At 57.5% G+C, this 14328-nt stretch overlaps 1 protein-coding gene across 5 annotated transcripts; it reads right to left on the minus strand.

The window, feature by feature from the left end:
* Window positions 1-229: 229 nt before the first annotated feature.
* VWA5B2 (von Willebrand factor A domain containing 5B2) lies at window positions 230-11536 on the minus strand. 5 transcript variants are annotated; one of them, XM_055568879.1, is made up of 19 exons: window positions 11398-11536; window positions 11142-11312; window positions 9009-9228; window positions 8671-8828; window positions 8011-8142; window positions 7657-7781; window positions 7116-7271; window positions 6602-6712; window positions 6078-6286; window positions 5879-5990; window positions 5239-5424; window positions 3956-4127; window positions 3553-3866; window positions 2926-3115; window positions 2467-2823; window positions 1358-1495; window positions 1183-1266; window positions 865-1109; window positions 230-778 (listed from the first exon to the last, which is right to left on the minus strand). In XM_055568879.1, the coding sequence occupies exons 1-19, from the start codon at window positions 11534-11536 to the stop codon at window positions 230-232; spliced, it is 3768 nt and encodes a 1255-aa protein (XP_055424854.1). The 5 variants fall into 5 exon arrangements, with proteins under 5 accessions (XP_055424854.1, XP_055424851.1, XP_055424852.1 ...); XM_055568876.1 differs by having other exon boundaries at window positions 3553-3902; XM_055568877.1 differs by having other exon boundaries at window positions 8671-8861.
* Window positions 11537-14328: the final 2792 nt, after the last annotated feature.

Here is a 14328-nt window from a genome sequence, read left to right on the forward strand (position 1 = left end):
CTGCTGCAACTGCACAGAGCTCAGAGGGGAAGGGGTAGAGGGTGGGAGGGGCGAGAGAGAGCACAGGCAGGCACTTTTTGTGGGGGCAGGAGGATTCTGTGGAGGGAATGAGAAGCAGTGGGGACAGGCTGTCGCCAGCCCACCCCTTCCCAGCACCGAGAGGCCGGCTCTGGGTGGCAGTGACTTTGAGTTGGTTGGGGAGGGTGCCAGCCGGAGCAGTGGGTGACCGTCACATGTTTGCGGGGCTGTAGCACAGCAAGTGGAGCTGCAGGTTCTGGTCCCAGTGACGCAGCAGCAGGAAGAGACCACGGGCTGCAGCCTTGAGGTTGGCCAGGTCCAGGCCGTCGGGCAGGTGCTGCGCCCGCAGCCAACAGTCAGCCTTCGCAGCTGCCAGTTCCCACTCGCCAAAGGCCCCCGCACAGCGGTGCTCCAGCCACGCAAGCGCCACAGCCGTGGCCCAAGTCCGGCCCCTCAGGTCAGCGCCACCAGGCCCTTCCGACCCCTCTGAGGCCTCAGTGTCTGATCCCCGCCCACTGTCCACCTGGCCCGGACCCTCGGAACCCGAGCTGGGGGACGGGCTGCAAGAGGCTGTGGCGCTGCCACCCTGGCCAACGCTGGGGGCTAGAAGTGCCCAGGGAGAGGAGGCCGAGGTGGGGCTGAGGCTGGCCCGGTGCGCAGCAAAGGGTGAGGCACGGCACAGGCGCTCCTGCGAGATGCGCACCGCTGCACAGAACAGAGCGTCCAGGCGGAAGGAGCCGGGCGCCTCCTGCAAGCGCACCTGAGGAGAGAGGAGGTGGGGGGAGAAGCGAGCTGAGACAGTGCCCTGGCCCTGGCAGCGCCACCCTCCACCTCCCGAGTCCTCACCAAGGGCAGGTAGTCGTGGCCGCTGCCTTCACTGTTGCTGTCATTGACTTGGCCCGTGTTGGGGCTGCAGGGTCTGTGGCTGTCTGGGCCTCTGGACTTCCAATGGCCTAGGCTGATCCGAGAGGGAGGCCGGGGAAGCGGGCGATGAGACCCTCCTATGGGGGCTGCATGGTCCCCCAAAGCAGAACTGGAGTTGCCAGTTTGGTCCGGGCCCCAGCCACCTGCCAAAGAGTCTTCCTTCAGTCCTGACTGGAGCCATTCAGTGGTGGTCCCTAAGCCTGCTGCTCCCTACTCTGTTTCCTCAAATGTGAGTGTTACCTTTAGAGTGGACAACTGTGGGGAAAGGAGCTGCATCTACATGGCTTTGAGAGATAGGAGGAGTACCTGCAGGTTCAGCTGGCTCTGTATGGGCACAGAAGATAAAAGTTTGGGAGGGTGGCCAGTGAGGTGAGAACTGGCTCCTGGGAGGTCCCCTGGGAGACCCTTTGCTTACCTGAGCTCTGCACCTGCAGGGCTGAGGGTAGGACCTCCCTGGTGGTAGCGTCCACAGCTACAGGACAGGTGAAGCAAGAAGGGGCAGAGCTGACCTTACTTGTCTGAAGGGCTCGGAGCCAGGACCTCCGGGCATGACCTACGAAACCAAGCAGCAGCATGTGGGCTGGGAGGGGGTGCATGCCCACCACCCACTCTCTACAAAGAGGCTCACAGAAAAAAAAACTCTACTCCCATAATGCCATGGTTTCTTCCTCTGTCTTTTTTTTTTTTTTTTTTTTTTTTTTTTTTAGCAGCACCTTCAGGCTTGTAGAATCTTACTTCCCTAACCAGAGATCAAACCTTACCCTGGCAGTGAAAGCATGGAGTCCTAACCACTGGCCCGCCAGGGAATTCCCAGCCCTCTCTCCACTTTTGAACAGAACGGAGTTCCTTCTTGGGGCCAGCTCAGACTCCTCAACTTTGACAAGAAGCAGTTAGGCTAAATGCTCAACCACCTTCTATTAGCAAGGCTAGGCTCCTTGGCTACCCACAAATGCAACATTCTGGACACAACCCCAAGGAAGCATTGAGTGGTGCCTTTTCCATCCCCTCATTTCAGCACTGCCCTGTAGAATTTTCTGTAATGATGGAAATATTCTGCATCTGCATGATCCAGTGTGGTAGCCACGGGATCCAGTATGTATTATTCGAGTCTCCACTAAGCATGTGAAGCGTGGCTAGTGCAACTGAAGAACTGACATTTTAACTTTAATAATCTTCTAAATGACAGATTTGTTTTTACATTATGGGCACTGTGAATCATTACAAGATGAAATTCCCTTTCTGTTGGCTGCTAGGAAACTTGACCAGTTTTGGGTCCCCTGCTTGCAAGGGTACATAACCTCATAGTGTATATCTTTAATATAACCTAATTTTCTGTTCCTTTTATTATCCCTTCTCCCCACATTACCCTGCTTAATTTTTTTTTTCTTGATAATGTGAGTGAGCTGCCTCAAATCATTTGTGAGCAAGGTGAGGTACAGTGAGTGATCACACAGACCTATGCCTCTGCCACTCTCTGCCCCGAACGGTTTCCTTGAGCCCTGATTGCGCCCACCAGGAACTCACCCCGGTCAGCCCTGGTCTCACCCCCTCTTCGAAGAGCCAGCTGCTCATTGTCCCGAACCACAGAAGCTGCTGTCAGTCGATGGAGTGCTTGGTCCCAAGCATTATCTCTTTCGGGGGGTGACGGAGGCAGGGAGCCATCATCCTGAGGCCCCCACAGCGTCTCCAACCCAACACCCACCTCCCAGCACATGGGCTGCTCCCCACACAAGGCCCGGATCACCACATGGCAGCGTGGAGCCTGGGGAGGCTGTGCTGCTGCTGGAGTGGCCAACTCCCCATTGAGGGGAACAGCGGTGAACAAGAAGGGTGGTTCCATCAACATGTCCCAGTCCATGGGGGCTGGGGAGAGCAGGTTTCCTGGGGAGAAACAATGGTAGGAGCAGGGGCCACGTGGTGCCCTGGGCTCCACCTCCCCACAGTCTCCTGGGTGACAAAACCCAGCTCCCCCGTAACCCTTACCTGAGTCATCCAAGCCCTGTCCCAGCTGCTGCCCTGGCTCAGGGCCTGGCCCATCAGGTACTACACCTAGAGAGGGGTGCCGGGGGCGCCCTGGGACTGGGTTCACCCGGCCTTGGGGGGATGAGAGGCTTCGGCCAACCAGAGCCACTCTGCGTCGACGGCCCAGCACCTCAGCACTCAAAGCCCCAGTCTGCACATGAGAAGTGGAGTCCACTGGTCAAGGAGTGCAGAGCTCCTGGCCTGATCAGACATACATACATGAGTAGCCACATGCCCTTTTGTCTGAAGCCCTAGATGGCTGCTCACCACCCTTAGGGGTGAGGCCAGGCTCCTTCTGGCCCCTGGCCCCCTTCCCTGTGTCATCTCACTCTATGCCCCATTCTTCCAGAGGAGGCTCTTGCTTTCCTGACTCCCTCAGACAGGGTTAGTCACCTTGACTCTGAGCCCCCATAATGTCACGCTTCTGTGCTTGTCAACATGTGTCACATGGTATCATCATTATATATCATCATTACCTATCTGTTTTTTCAAGTAGACTTAATAGTAACCACTGCACAATCTATGGCATACAGCCAACGGTCAATAAACGTTTGCTGGATACATGGTGGGATGTGGATTGAATCTCACCTTGACTGGAGCCAGTGGAGATGGAGGCAGGGGGCAGGAGCGGGAGCTGGCAGATTCTCCCCAGGCTAGGCTTCGGCAGCCCTGCTGAGAAGGGGGATCCAGGGGAGTGTTGCCCTCAGGGGAGCCCGGGCCCTGGGAGACAGGGGATGCGCTGCTGCCTGTGGAGCCTGGGCCTGGCTCTGGGCTGGCAGAGCAGTGGGTGAGCACATACTGCTCCCGGATGTATGAGGACTGAAAGATGCGGTGCCATATGGCTGTGTCAGAAGAGGGATTAGGTCCGGGGTCCGTGACTGGGTCTGTCAGAGCATCAGTACCTATGGAGAGGCAGGAGAGCAGATCCCAGCCCTGGGCTCTCCACCACCCACTTCCCCTCTAACACACACACACACCCCCAGGCACTCACTCCGCTCTGAGTCCCCAGCAGCCCACGGGCTGGACAGCTCTGCTGACACAGTGCCTGTTCCCAGTGGCTCTGAGGTGCCAGTGGGCTCAGTGCCAGGGCTGGTGGCAGATGGTGCTTCCTCTGGGGATGGGAACACCGAGCCACCCAAGCTCTGCCAGCCAGGCTCTTGGCCCTGGAGAGGGATAGACATTGAGGGGGAAAAAAAAAGCTGATTATAGTTATACACTCTATCTTTTTCCAAACAGGATTTAAGATGGCTCACTGCAAGAAGCAATAAAGATTATAAAGCAGAAATTAAAACCCAGTACTAAGAAAGGAAACATACATGCTGACCAGAGCGTTACTAGAGCTGCTATGACTGGGCTTCAGGTTTGGCCCTGAGCTTCCTGGCAGCCAGGAAAAAAAGGCAAACAGTCCATCTTATGGCTCTCCCAATCAAAAAGGAGCTAGTATGATTGGTTCTTCTAGAAAGATAAAGCTTTTCCTAATAAAAATAACTCATTTATCCAACTCCACCTCTGCGTCAAGTATCCTACCAACAGCGTGCAAGTCATGAATTTCTAATTAAAACACCCCTATGAAAAAAGTCAGTGTAAAGGGCTCAGAGAGGTTGACTGACTTGCCCCAAATCAAATGGTCAGTACACAGAAGAATTGGGATCTGAGATTTCATCAAGACGATGCTCTGTGTGGCCCTGAGTGTTACAGGAAATGAGTGTTACAGGAAATAATCTGCTGCTGCTGCTAAGTCACTTCAGTCGTGTCCGACTCTGTGTGACCCCATGGACGGCAGCCCACCAGGCTCCCCCATCCCTGGGATTCTCCAGGCAAGAAAAGTGAAAGTGAAGTCGCTCAGTCATGTCTGACTCTCAGCGACCCCATGGACTGCAGCCTACCAGGCTCCTCCATCCATGGGATTCTCCAGGTAAGAGTACTGGAGTGGGGTGCCATTGCCTTCTCCTAGATGTTGCTTTTTGTAGGGCACCGTGTGAAACAATGATCAGGTTTCAACAAAAACCTCAAAGCTAATGCTGGTGCTGCTCTCTGTGTGCTTCAGTGACCACAGGCATCACTCTGTAGGACAGCTCAGTGGCAGATCTTATGAGGGGGGCAGGCTGAGTCACCTTGAGGGACCCAGTTTGGTCCCTCCTGGGGAAGTCTAGGGGGTAGCAGTAGATGAGTTTGGCAGAGAGAGGCACTGGGAAGAGGAAATGGGTTTTGAAGAGACACAGGGGCTTCAGCCATCCCAGGCCCACCTCCCACCGCCCCCCAACCCAGGCCTACCCCCGGGGGTTGGGACCGGAAGCTGTCCACCCTGAAGAGTGAGCAGTAACCAAGAAGCTGGTCCCCGGGATAGAGCGCGGGGATCTCCCGGGGTGTCAGCAGGGCCTCCACTGCATCCGGAATAAACCAGTCCACAGAGATGTCACTCAGCGCGGGCTCCAGTGCCTTCCTCAGGGCCTGCACCAGCTGTGAGGAATGACCAGAGGGAGCCCGTGAAAGAGAAAGAGGTGCCACACAGCCGGTGGAGTGGGGAGGCCACCCTTCTGGTGCCGCTATCCGCCCAGCGCCTTGCTGAGGCAAGCAGGGCAGGGTCAGGCTGGGTCAAGGGGAGGAATGGGGATAGGAACAAGCAAGGAGATGGAGTGTTCAGTCCTCAAGGCTTGGTGTGAACTGTCCTCCTGGCCTGTGCCATGTGGATGGGGCAAGGCTTTTCAAAGATATGGCTCAGTACCAGGACAAAACTTAGGACAAGATTTGGGGAGTAGTCAGAGGCCATGTCCCCCGCACCTTTGGCCTCCTGCAGCACCCCACAGCAGGGTGCCCGGAGACCTCACAACCCGACCAGGATCTGTTTCAGACTCAGTGCCACTTGGGAGAAGGACCCTGAGGAGAAGGGAGCAGGGCCCAGGCTCAAGCTCACCATGGGCTGCAGCCTCTCCCCAGGTCTCAGGAAGTAGGCCTGGCCCCGGCTGAGAGCAGACAGACCCTGGAGCAGCTGGCGGCAGGCACGCCCCAATCCAAAGGAGAAGCACCTGACAAGAGAAGGGGAGCAGCTGTGGCCTCAGTAGCCCTCTCTGGGGGCCAATCTCAGGAGCCTGGCTCTGCCCACTCCATCCTACCTGGCTGCCCCTCTATGCCACCTCATGAGCTCCAGGGTCTGGTGGGTCACAGCGGCCATGGGGGAGGCAGCGGTGAGCAGGAAAAGCTGCCTAGGGTGGGCCCTTTGCTGGGGCTGCCCCAGGGCCCAGTCCAGAGCAGCCCACACGTCCGGGGTGCCGTCTACAGCCTGTAGCGTCTCAACGCTCTCACAGATCAGCTGCACAGCTTCCTGGGGGAAGAAGGTTTGGGCTGGGCACAGCGGGCTGGGAGGACTCTGTGTGTGCACGCCCAGTTACTCAGGTGTTTCTGACTCTTTGTGAACCCTGTGGACTATAGCCTGCCAGGCTCCTCTGTCCATGGGATTTCCCAGGCAAGAATATTAGAGTGGGTTGCCATTTCCTCCTCCAGGGTATCTTTTCAACCCAGTGATCCAACTTGCGTCCCTTGCATCTCTTGCATTCGCAGGTGGATTCTTGACCACTGTGCCACCTGGGAAACCCCTGATATGTCTCTACTGACCCCCAAATCCCTAGGTCACACTCACATCACTGCAAGGCCGGCTCTCTGGGAAGAGGGGCTGCACCGAGATGCCAAACATGGCAAGGTTGATGAGCGTCTGGGGCGGGAGTGACTTCACAGCCAAAACGATGGCATCCTGGGGAGGGCCAGGGAGGGCAGGGTGAGGCAGGCCCCACTGGCATCAAGATCAACAAGGGATGAGGGGCCAGATGAGGGAATCTGGGCAAGGCCCTGTGTGTGACTGTGAGAGAGACCCCAGTGTGCAAGGGAAACTCTGAGTTCCTGTGAGAGACATTTGGGCACGTGGCCATGGAGGTGCATGTGAACCCTGGGGTTTGGGATTGGGTGTGACCTAGTGAGACTTTATGTATGAGAGGTGGGTCTTGTAATCTGGGAGAAACACATGTGTGTGAGTATGAGAAGGAGAGAGGTAGGTGTGTGTGTGTGTGTGTGTGTGTGTCTTTGAGAGGCAGCCCCCAGCCCACCTAGACCCACTGCCTCACCCAACCCCCAGCCCACCCACACCCTGCCCCACAGGCCTTGTGTGCCACACTACTGCCATCCAGCAGGAAGAGGAGCTCCCGTGTAGCTGTGCCCAGGTGTCCGGGCTTGGAGCTCAGGTCCGGGCAGAAGCTCAGTACCAGCACGGGGTTTAGCAGGATGTCCTTGTGGAAGCGTCGCTGCAGGAAGCACACCTGAGCACGGGAGCCCCGAGTCATCCTGGGCCAGGCTTCCTGAAATTCCCACCTGGGCTGGCAGCAGGACCTAGCCCTGGGACCTTTGTCCATGCAATCCACCCAGATGGGGCACCCTTTTGCGTCATCTGAATAAAGGCAACGGCAGAAGCAGGTGGCTGTCCTCTGCCTGTGACAGTCCTATGCCCCATCCTCTGAGACACGTTCCAGGGAGACTTGTGTGGGCCTCCTGTGATAGTACTCATCAGCCTGTCTCAGTGGTAGCAGCTACTGAGAGCTCCCACTGAGAGTAGAGGCCTCCTGCCCATCCCAACCTAAGCCTGCTCCCCTGCTCCTCCTGCATTAATGCAGCCAGAGGTGAGGCCAGGACCCCAGGTCATTATACCTGCCGGTCCCCATCACTGTCCCTTCGCAGCAGCCTCTGGAAATCCCGGCGGGCTCTCACCCGGGCCTCGTACTCTGCTGAGCTCAGACTGCCGGCCTCCAGCATCAGGTGGGGCTGGTGAGGCTCTGGGGAGGAGGGGACACAGCTCCATCAGAGAAGCTCCCGTCTTTAGATCCCAAGCACTCAGCCCCACCATCCTGGGAAAACTTTGCAGGCTCAGTCTCCCTGCACTGCCGGGCCCACCCTCACCAGTGACTCAATTGTTTAGCTTTGGGCCCAGAAATCATTGAAAAATGCTCCCCAGGTGGTCCTGAAGCAGGCAGCACTGGCCCACCATGTGCCCCAGTCTCTCACCACTGGGGTGCAGCAGGATCTCCAAGGCCCGGTCACAGCGGTGGCCCTCTGCCAGTGTGACACAGATGGTGGCTGCAGAGCTGGCATGAGGTGGGGCATCAGCCCGAAGAGCATGAGAGGGGCTCTCCAGTCCTGAGGGAGGTAGAGGCAGGAAGAGGTGATGACCACGCCATCCTAAGCCAGTCCCAAGAGCACTAATATCACCTTCCCAGACAATAATGGGGGCCAGGGGGCAGGATCATGACTGATTCAGCTCAGCTCTCAGAGTCCAATCTATAGGGTAGACAAGGTGGGGTCTGCCTGATTTCACGGACTGGGAGGGGAAATCCCAGGTGTGTTCCTGGCTGGTCAAACAGTTCTATATCAACCAACTGCTGATTTAACATCCTCCTCCACCTTTTCACAAGGAAACTCAACTTCATCACTTGGACTGGTCTCATTGTAAGCATCGCTCTTCTTACTGGTGAGTGGAGTGGAATGTAAAGAAATGACATCGTTAAACCTACAGATGTGAGTGTTGTGTGGAAGTAGCCAGCGGATGATCCCAATGGGAGACTAGAGGTTCCTAGGTCTTAGGTCCCCATCTTTTTTGTACTGTGTTCCTCCCATCCCTGAGCCTTGAGTTGTTTCCCAGTCGGCTACGCTGGGAGGGATACCCACCTGCCAGCAGGCACGGCCCAGTCACCAGCATCTCAAAAGAGAAGGTGTATGGAGCAGGGCAACGGGCAGGGCCCAAGAACACATCCCGAGGAGCAGCTGACTCCTCCCAGGCTGGCCCTTCACCCTGAGGGCTGCTCACTCCGAAGCAGCTGGTGGGGCTGGAAAGGAACATGAGGAGGGTCACTCGGCCACTACCAGGGTCCCTAGCCCCTCTGGCTGACTGGCTTCAGCCCTTCCCCACCCTGCCAATCCCCCAGGACACCCTGCCAAGGCCCCCTCACCCGCACTAGACCCAGAGAAGCCGAGGGAGGGACGAAGAGAATCACCATAGGCCCAACCTGTCGTCACAGAGCCCCGGAGGCCTGGGGGGCCCCGGTGGGCCTGGTGGGGCCAGAGGGGTGAGCACAGAGGGCAGAGCCACGCGCAGCACCCCGTCAGGCCTGGAGGGCAGCTCCCGGCTGCTCCGCAGGGTCACTGTCATGGTGCCGGCCGCGGCGATGAGGCCTGTGGGCAGCACCAGCGTGGACCGGGCCTGGGCCAGATCCAAGACAAGATGACCTATGAGTGAGGAAAGGGATCAGAGGGGGCTGGAAGCAGAGGAGATGGGGGAATACAGGGTGGGAGCAGGCACAGAGTCAGGGAGCTTGGGCAAGGAGAACTTTGTGAGGTTGGAAGGATGCAGGGCATTGGTGATGTAAGATGGAGGCGTGAGATGAATGGCGGTAGAAGGAGAGGCAAGTTGATGGCAGAGGATCTGGCTGTCATTGGGAAAGGCAGAAGTGACATCACTGCTGATGGAGAGCTGAGGAGGAGAAGGGGGATGTCCACACCACCCCCAAGGTCCTGTGGGACCCATACCCTCTGCCTCTCTTTCTTTACCTGCTCCAGCCTGTTCAACCTGTAGGCCTCATTTCCCTAAAGAATGCTTATTGACATCTCCCATTGCCTGGGACCCTCCCTGATCACAAATACCCTGCTCATGAATGGTTGAGGGTTGAGGACTCCCCACTGCCCACTAGCTGTGGCTCCAGAATTTTATTTATTTATTTTTTTGTAGCTACAGAATTTTCTGCCCAAGAGGAATTCAGGAACAGTAATCTATTTGGAAGCTGGTTAGAGGACATTTGCATACCAAGTATTCCATTTTACTTAGACCAAGGGGTTTGTTTGGGGACTGGTGACATCATGGGCAGCATCGCTGCTGCTAAAGGGAAGATGGCCAGGTGTCTAAGGTGGAAGTCAAGACCCTACGTGGTCAGGCCCCAGCCTACCTTTACAGCCCTCCTGGGCCTCATTTCCCCAGGATGATCATTTACCCATTCTTCTGAAAAATACTTGCGGAATGAATGAAGGGGAGAAAAAAATGGAAGGAAAAAATGAAGGTAAGAAGGAAGAAAGGGGCTTCTATCTCCAGCATCTGAGGCTTGGGACAGCCTGATACAGTGAAGAGAACACAGTGTCAGGTTTTGAGTCTCTGCTCTGTGACTTCTGTCTTTTGTTTAGTAACTGTCTTGTTTAGAGGAGCCTTGGTTTCCTCATTTATAAAATGGGGGTCATAATTATATGACTGTGGTGAGGAATGAATGAGACAATGTACGGGAAGCACCCACTATGTAAAAGGCTGTTGCTGTTTCTCTTGTCATCTGTTAGAGGGGGAAGGAGAACAACACTTGCATTACGTTCCTCTCTGGATTCAAAGGAGGTGACACCAGTGACTGAAACCGTGAGTCACTATAGACATGAGGCATTTTATCACCGTTACCCTGTATAACTTACTTCTGAACCTTTGCTTACACCGTTGCCCCTGAGTAGAGTGCCTTTTCTCTCCTCTCAACCTTCCTAATACATCCCACCCTTCCTTTCAGTCAAATGCTGGCTTCACCTCCTCTGAAATATTCCTGAGGCCTCAGCCCAGAGCTCCCTTTATCCTCCAACTACCTGCTGGGCTTGTGCCAACTCTCAGCACCACTACATTCTGTCCCTCTTCTTAGCCAGATGGTAAACCCCATGTGCAGGAATCAAGTGAATGCACAAATAAATAAAAGAATGAAGTGTGAGCCAGGAATCCTAGGGGAGGGCTTCTATCTCCTCCCCCAGCACTCTCTGAGCCCCTTTGTGTCACTTTTTTTGAGAAATGCTGGGACTCAGAGATGACCAAAACCCCCGTCCCAGGCCCCGGAGCTAAAGCTCCAGAGGGGAGGAAGAGCCTTGTGGACTGCCTGCTGTGTCTGTCCACCTGGCTGCAAGCCTCGGATCAGGCTTGGTTCACATCCTACCAGCACCTGGTCAGCGTCAGGGGCCCAGTCCTCTATGGTCGAATGAAAGGGTGAATCAATGAAAAAACAGTGACGGAGAGAGGGGCGGGCAGACGGGACAGGGAGGGGTGGGATGCAGAGCGGGTGCTTGCAGAGGGGTGGGATGCACAGTGCGTCTGCTTTCAGGAGATGGGGCGGGGAGCTCCCGGGACTCACCCTGCGCGCAGCGGCGGGGCGTTGAGGCCCCCAGCGCGGGGCCCAGAGCGCTGCAGCAGGCGGCCTGCGAGCGGCGCCGACTCTGCAGCTGGAAGGAGACGCGCCGTCCCGCGGCCTCCGCCTCGAAGCCCGAAACCACTTCAGCCTCGGCCAGAGGATACACGAACACGCCTGGGGCGGGATGAGGGCACAGGCGATGTTGAACCTTGCCAGGCCGGCGCTGTCCACCACCCCCCGCCCCCCGCCCGGGCCTCACCGTCCACCGGCTGCGGCTGCGGGTTGTGGTAGGTGAGCCGGGCCCGCAGGCTGAGGCAGGGTCCGTTGGCGCAGGCCCGGACCCAGGAGTCCGTGAGGGGCAGCGGCGTCCAGCTGGAGGGGCAGTACAGGCCGGGCATGGTGCCCTTGGGGGAGGAAGCGCTCTATGAAGGGTGCTCAGGGTGAGTTCGGGGCCCCCGGCCCCACCCTCCTGAAAACCGGCGGGGAGATTTTTAACTCCGGCACGGGGACAAGGACCTGCTGGGGGCGAGAGGCTGAGCCCTGGGGCTCGACCTGGCGGACAGGTGTCGAAGGGAGGGAAACTGGGGATGGAGGGTGGGGGTGGTGGCGAGATGGGCATCGTCGCCGGTTACCTGGGAAGCCCGGGAGGAGCGCAGCTGCAGGCAGCACGGAGACCGGGGAGCGGAGGGTTAATGTTTAACTGGAGCTCCGGGCGCGCAGCAGTCCCTTCACCGGCTCCTGGAGGGGCGGCGGGGGTGGGGGGAGTGGGGTGTCACAGTTGTTCCATTACCCCCCTCCCGGGCCTCACCGCCACCCCAGTACCTGCCGGCCCCCCGGGGCTCCCCGCGGCTGCCAGCTGTTGGAAGTGGCGCGGGTGGAGATACGGAAGATGCTCTGGGTGGGGAGCAATGGTTTAAAGGGCCAGCATCCTTCTGGATGCACCTAGTCCAGTAAAGGTTAGCAGGGGCGGAGTGGGATGGGGAGCCAAAGGGCTGCAGTCTTTCTCTGGCGCCTCAACTGAGAGGGGCGCTGAGACGGGCTGCAGGCCGGAGTGGAGGGGGTTCAGTTGGGAAGAACAAAGTGGGAAGGGAAAGGAAGGGATCTTACGAAAGCAAGAGCGGGAGAGGTGATCGGGGGATTCCATAGGATCTGTCCAGCGCACCTTTCCCCATCCTGGTAGAACTGATCTGGGATGGGGGTTGGGGGTGGGGTGTGCGCTGCAGTCGCCGCTGCCCCCACAGCCGAACTGTCAGGGGATGCTGCGGGCTGGGTCTAGGGATCGTCCCCCTCCCCGCGGGCAGCCTTAGCCTCACCGTCGCGTCATCTGCGGAGTTCTGGGCGGCACGACAGGACTGGGGTGGGTGGTGCTGCCTCTGCGCCCCGGGCTTCCTTCAGTCTGGACACCTGCGAGGCGCCCGCTCTGGACTACCGCTGCGACCGCTCTGGGTCCGCACAGGGGCGTCGGCCCTAAGGGTGCAGGTCCCGCCCCCGCTCGGAAGGCCGCCCCTCCAGCCGGTCTCGGCCCCGCCCGCCGCTGCGGCGGGGCTGCTGCTCCCCGCCCCCTTCGAGCGCGGTACCGCCTCCGCGCCTGCCCCGGCCGCTCCAGCCCCTGCAGCTCCAGCCAGACCCGGCACCGCAGTGCAGGAGCCGCATCCCCGCCGCCGCACAGCCCAGCATCAGTGAGAGACCCGGGCCTTTGAGGCCCCTCCCTTTCTATCCTTCAGGAAATGAGGCGTTCTGCAGGTGCAGCAGAAGGGCTGCAGGCTCCCCCAAACCAGCACTGCAGCAACTCCAGCTACCCCGATTATCCCACCTCTACCCTCTTCACCCCTCACCCCCACAATGGCTCAACTTTTCATCACTGCAGAGACCCTAATCACTGCAGCGAACCCCAGGGCCGCATCACCATAGGACCCCCGTCCCAAAAGCCCGACCCTTTCCTTTGCAGAGTGCTCCTTCATCACTGCAGAAACCTTCCCCATCCTGCAGGTGTCTTCAGCTCGTGTGACCACTTCAGTCCATTCCATGCAGTGATTCCCATCACTGCAGTGATTCTTCCCCCTCCAGCTGCCAACCTTCCCACCACTGCAGTGCCATCTCCTCACTTTTTTCTGGGGATGGGGAGGGTTGGCGGATTGCCCTCTCAGGCTATAACTTCCAGGAACCTTCAGTTGCCCACCACCTTGGAAGTGAAGCCTTTCAACCTGCAGAGCCTTCTGGTGGCTGTAGACTGCCCCCATCATAGAAATGACCTCCACCCCAACCACATCACTGCAGCACCTGCAGGAGAAAACATCCCGGCAGCCTGTAATCAGGTTGCTTTGTTATCGGCTGGACTGACAGTGTTATGCTGCAAAAGATTAGGAAAGTCCATAAAATCTTCCCCCAAGAGCCCTGGGAAAGTGACCATGTCTGGTGTCACCCATGCAAACTTTCTTGCAGCGGCCACACCCAACTTCTGCAAAGAGAGCTTGGGGAGACCTGGGGGTGGGGGGCAGTCAGTGGGGAGTGGGCTTTCAAGTTAAGCTCGGCATTCTCACTCCTCCCTATTTACTCTATCCTGATTCTAGTCACTTATTCCACACTGGTCCCAGGGGGAGATCCTCTGCCTTCTTGAGCACTGAACCCCTCACTTCAAGCCTTTCACTTGCTCAAACCACTTAGCATGGTGGAAACAGCTTAGCCTTTTCCCAGGGAACTTCATGGGTGGAAATGCACAAGGATGATACAGAAGGCATAGCCAACATCACAATGACCTAGCTCACTGGGAGCTCCAGCAGAGTAGCAGCCCTATTCTTTCCACACTGTCTAAGCCCTGACTGCATGTCCTTTCTTCTGCCTTCTCTATTGAACCCTCTCCCAGCCTCATTCAGAGTTGAATGTTCCTCTACCAGGCTTGGGGAGAAATGGTAGATGGTGCGGGTTGGGTGGACGGGCCCTCCAGGGACTCCAGGTCCCTAGGCAGTGCCAGCCTTGACCTTGAGGGCTCCATGGAAGTCCAGGCAAGTGACCACCTCCTCATGGGTGTTTGGTGCTTTGCCCCTTCTGTGAACAAGCCAAGAGCTACATGTACAAACATGAAGCTGCAGGGAACAGTCATTAAGGGTCCTCAAACACACAGAAATGGAAAAAGACATCCTTGTCTTGGTTCCTGAGGAAAGCTTGACTGTAAAACAGTGTCCCAGGAAGA

The sequence above is a fragment of the Bubalus kerabau genome, chromosome 2 (assembly GCF_029407905.1).
Source record: "Bubalus kerabau isolate K-KA32 ecotype Philippines breed swamp buffalo chromosome 2, PCC_UOA_SB_1v2, whole genome shotgun sequence".
Classification (NCBI taxonomy): domain Eukaryota; kingdom Metazoa; phylum Chordata; class Mammalia; order Artiodactyla; family Bovidae; genus Bubalus; species Bubalus kerabau.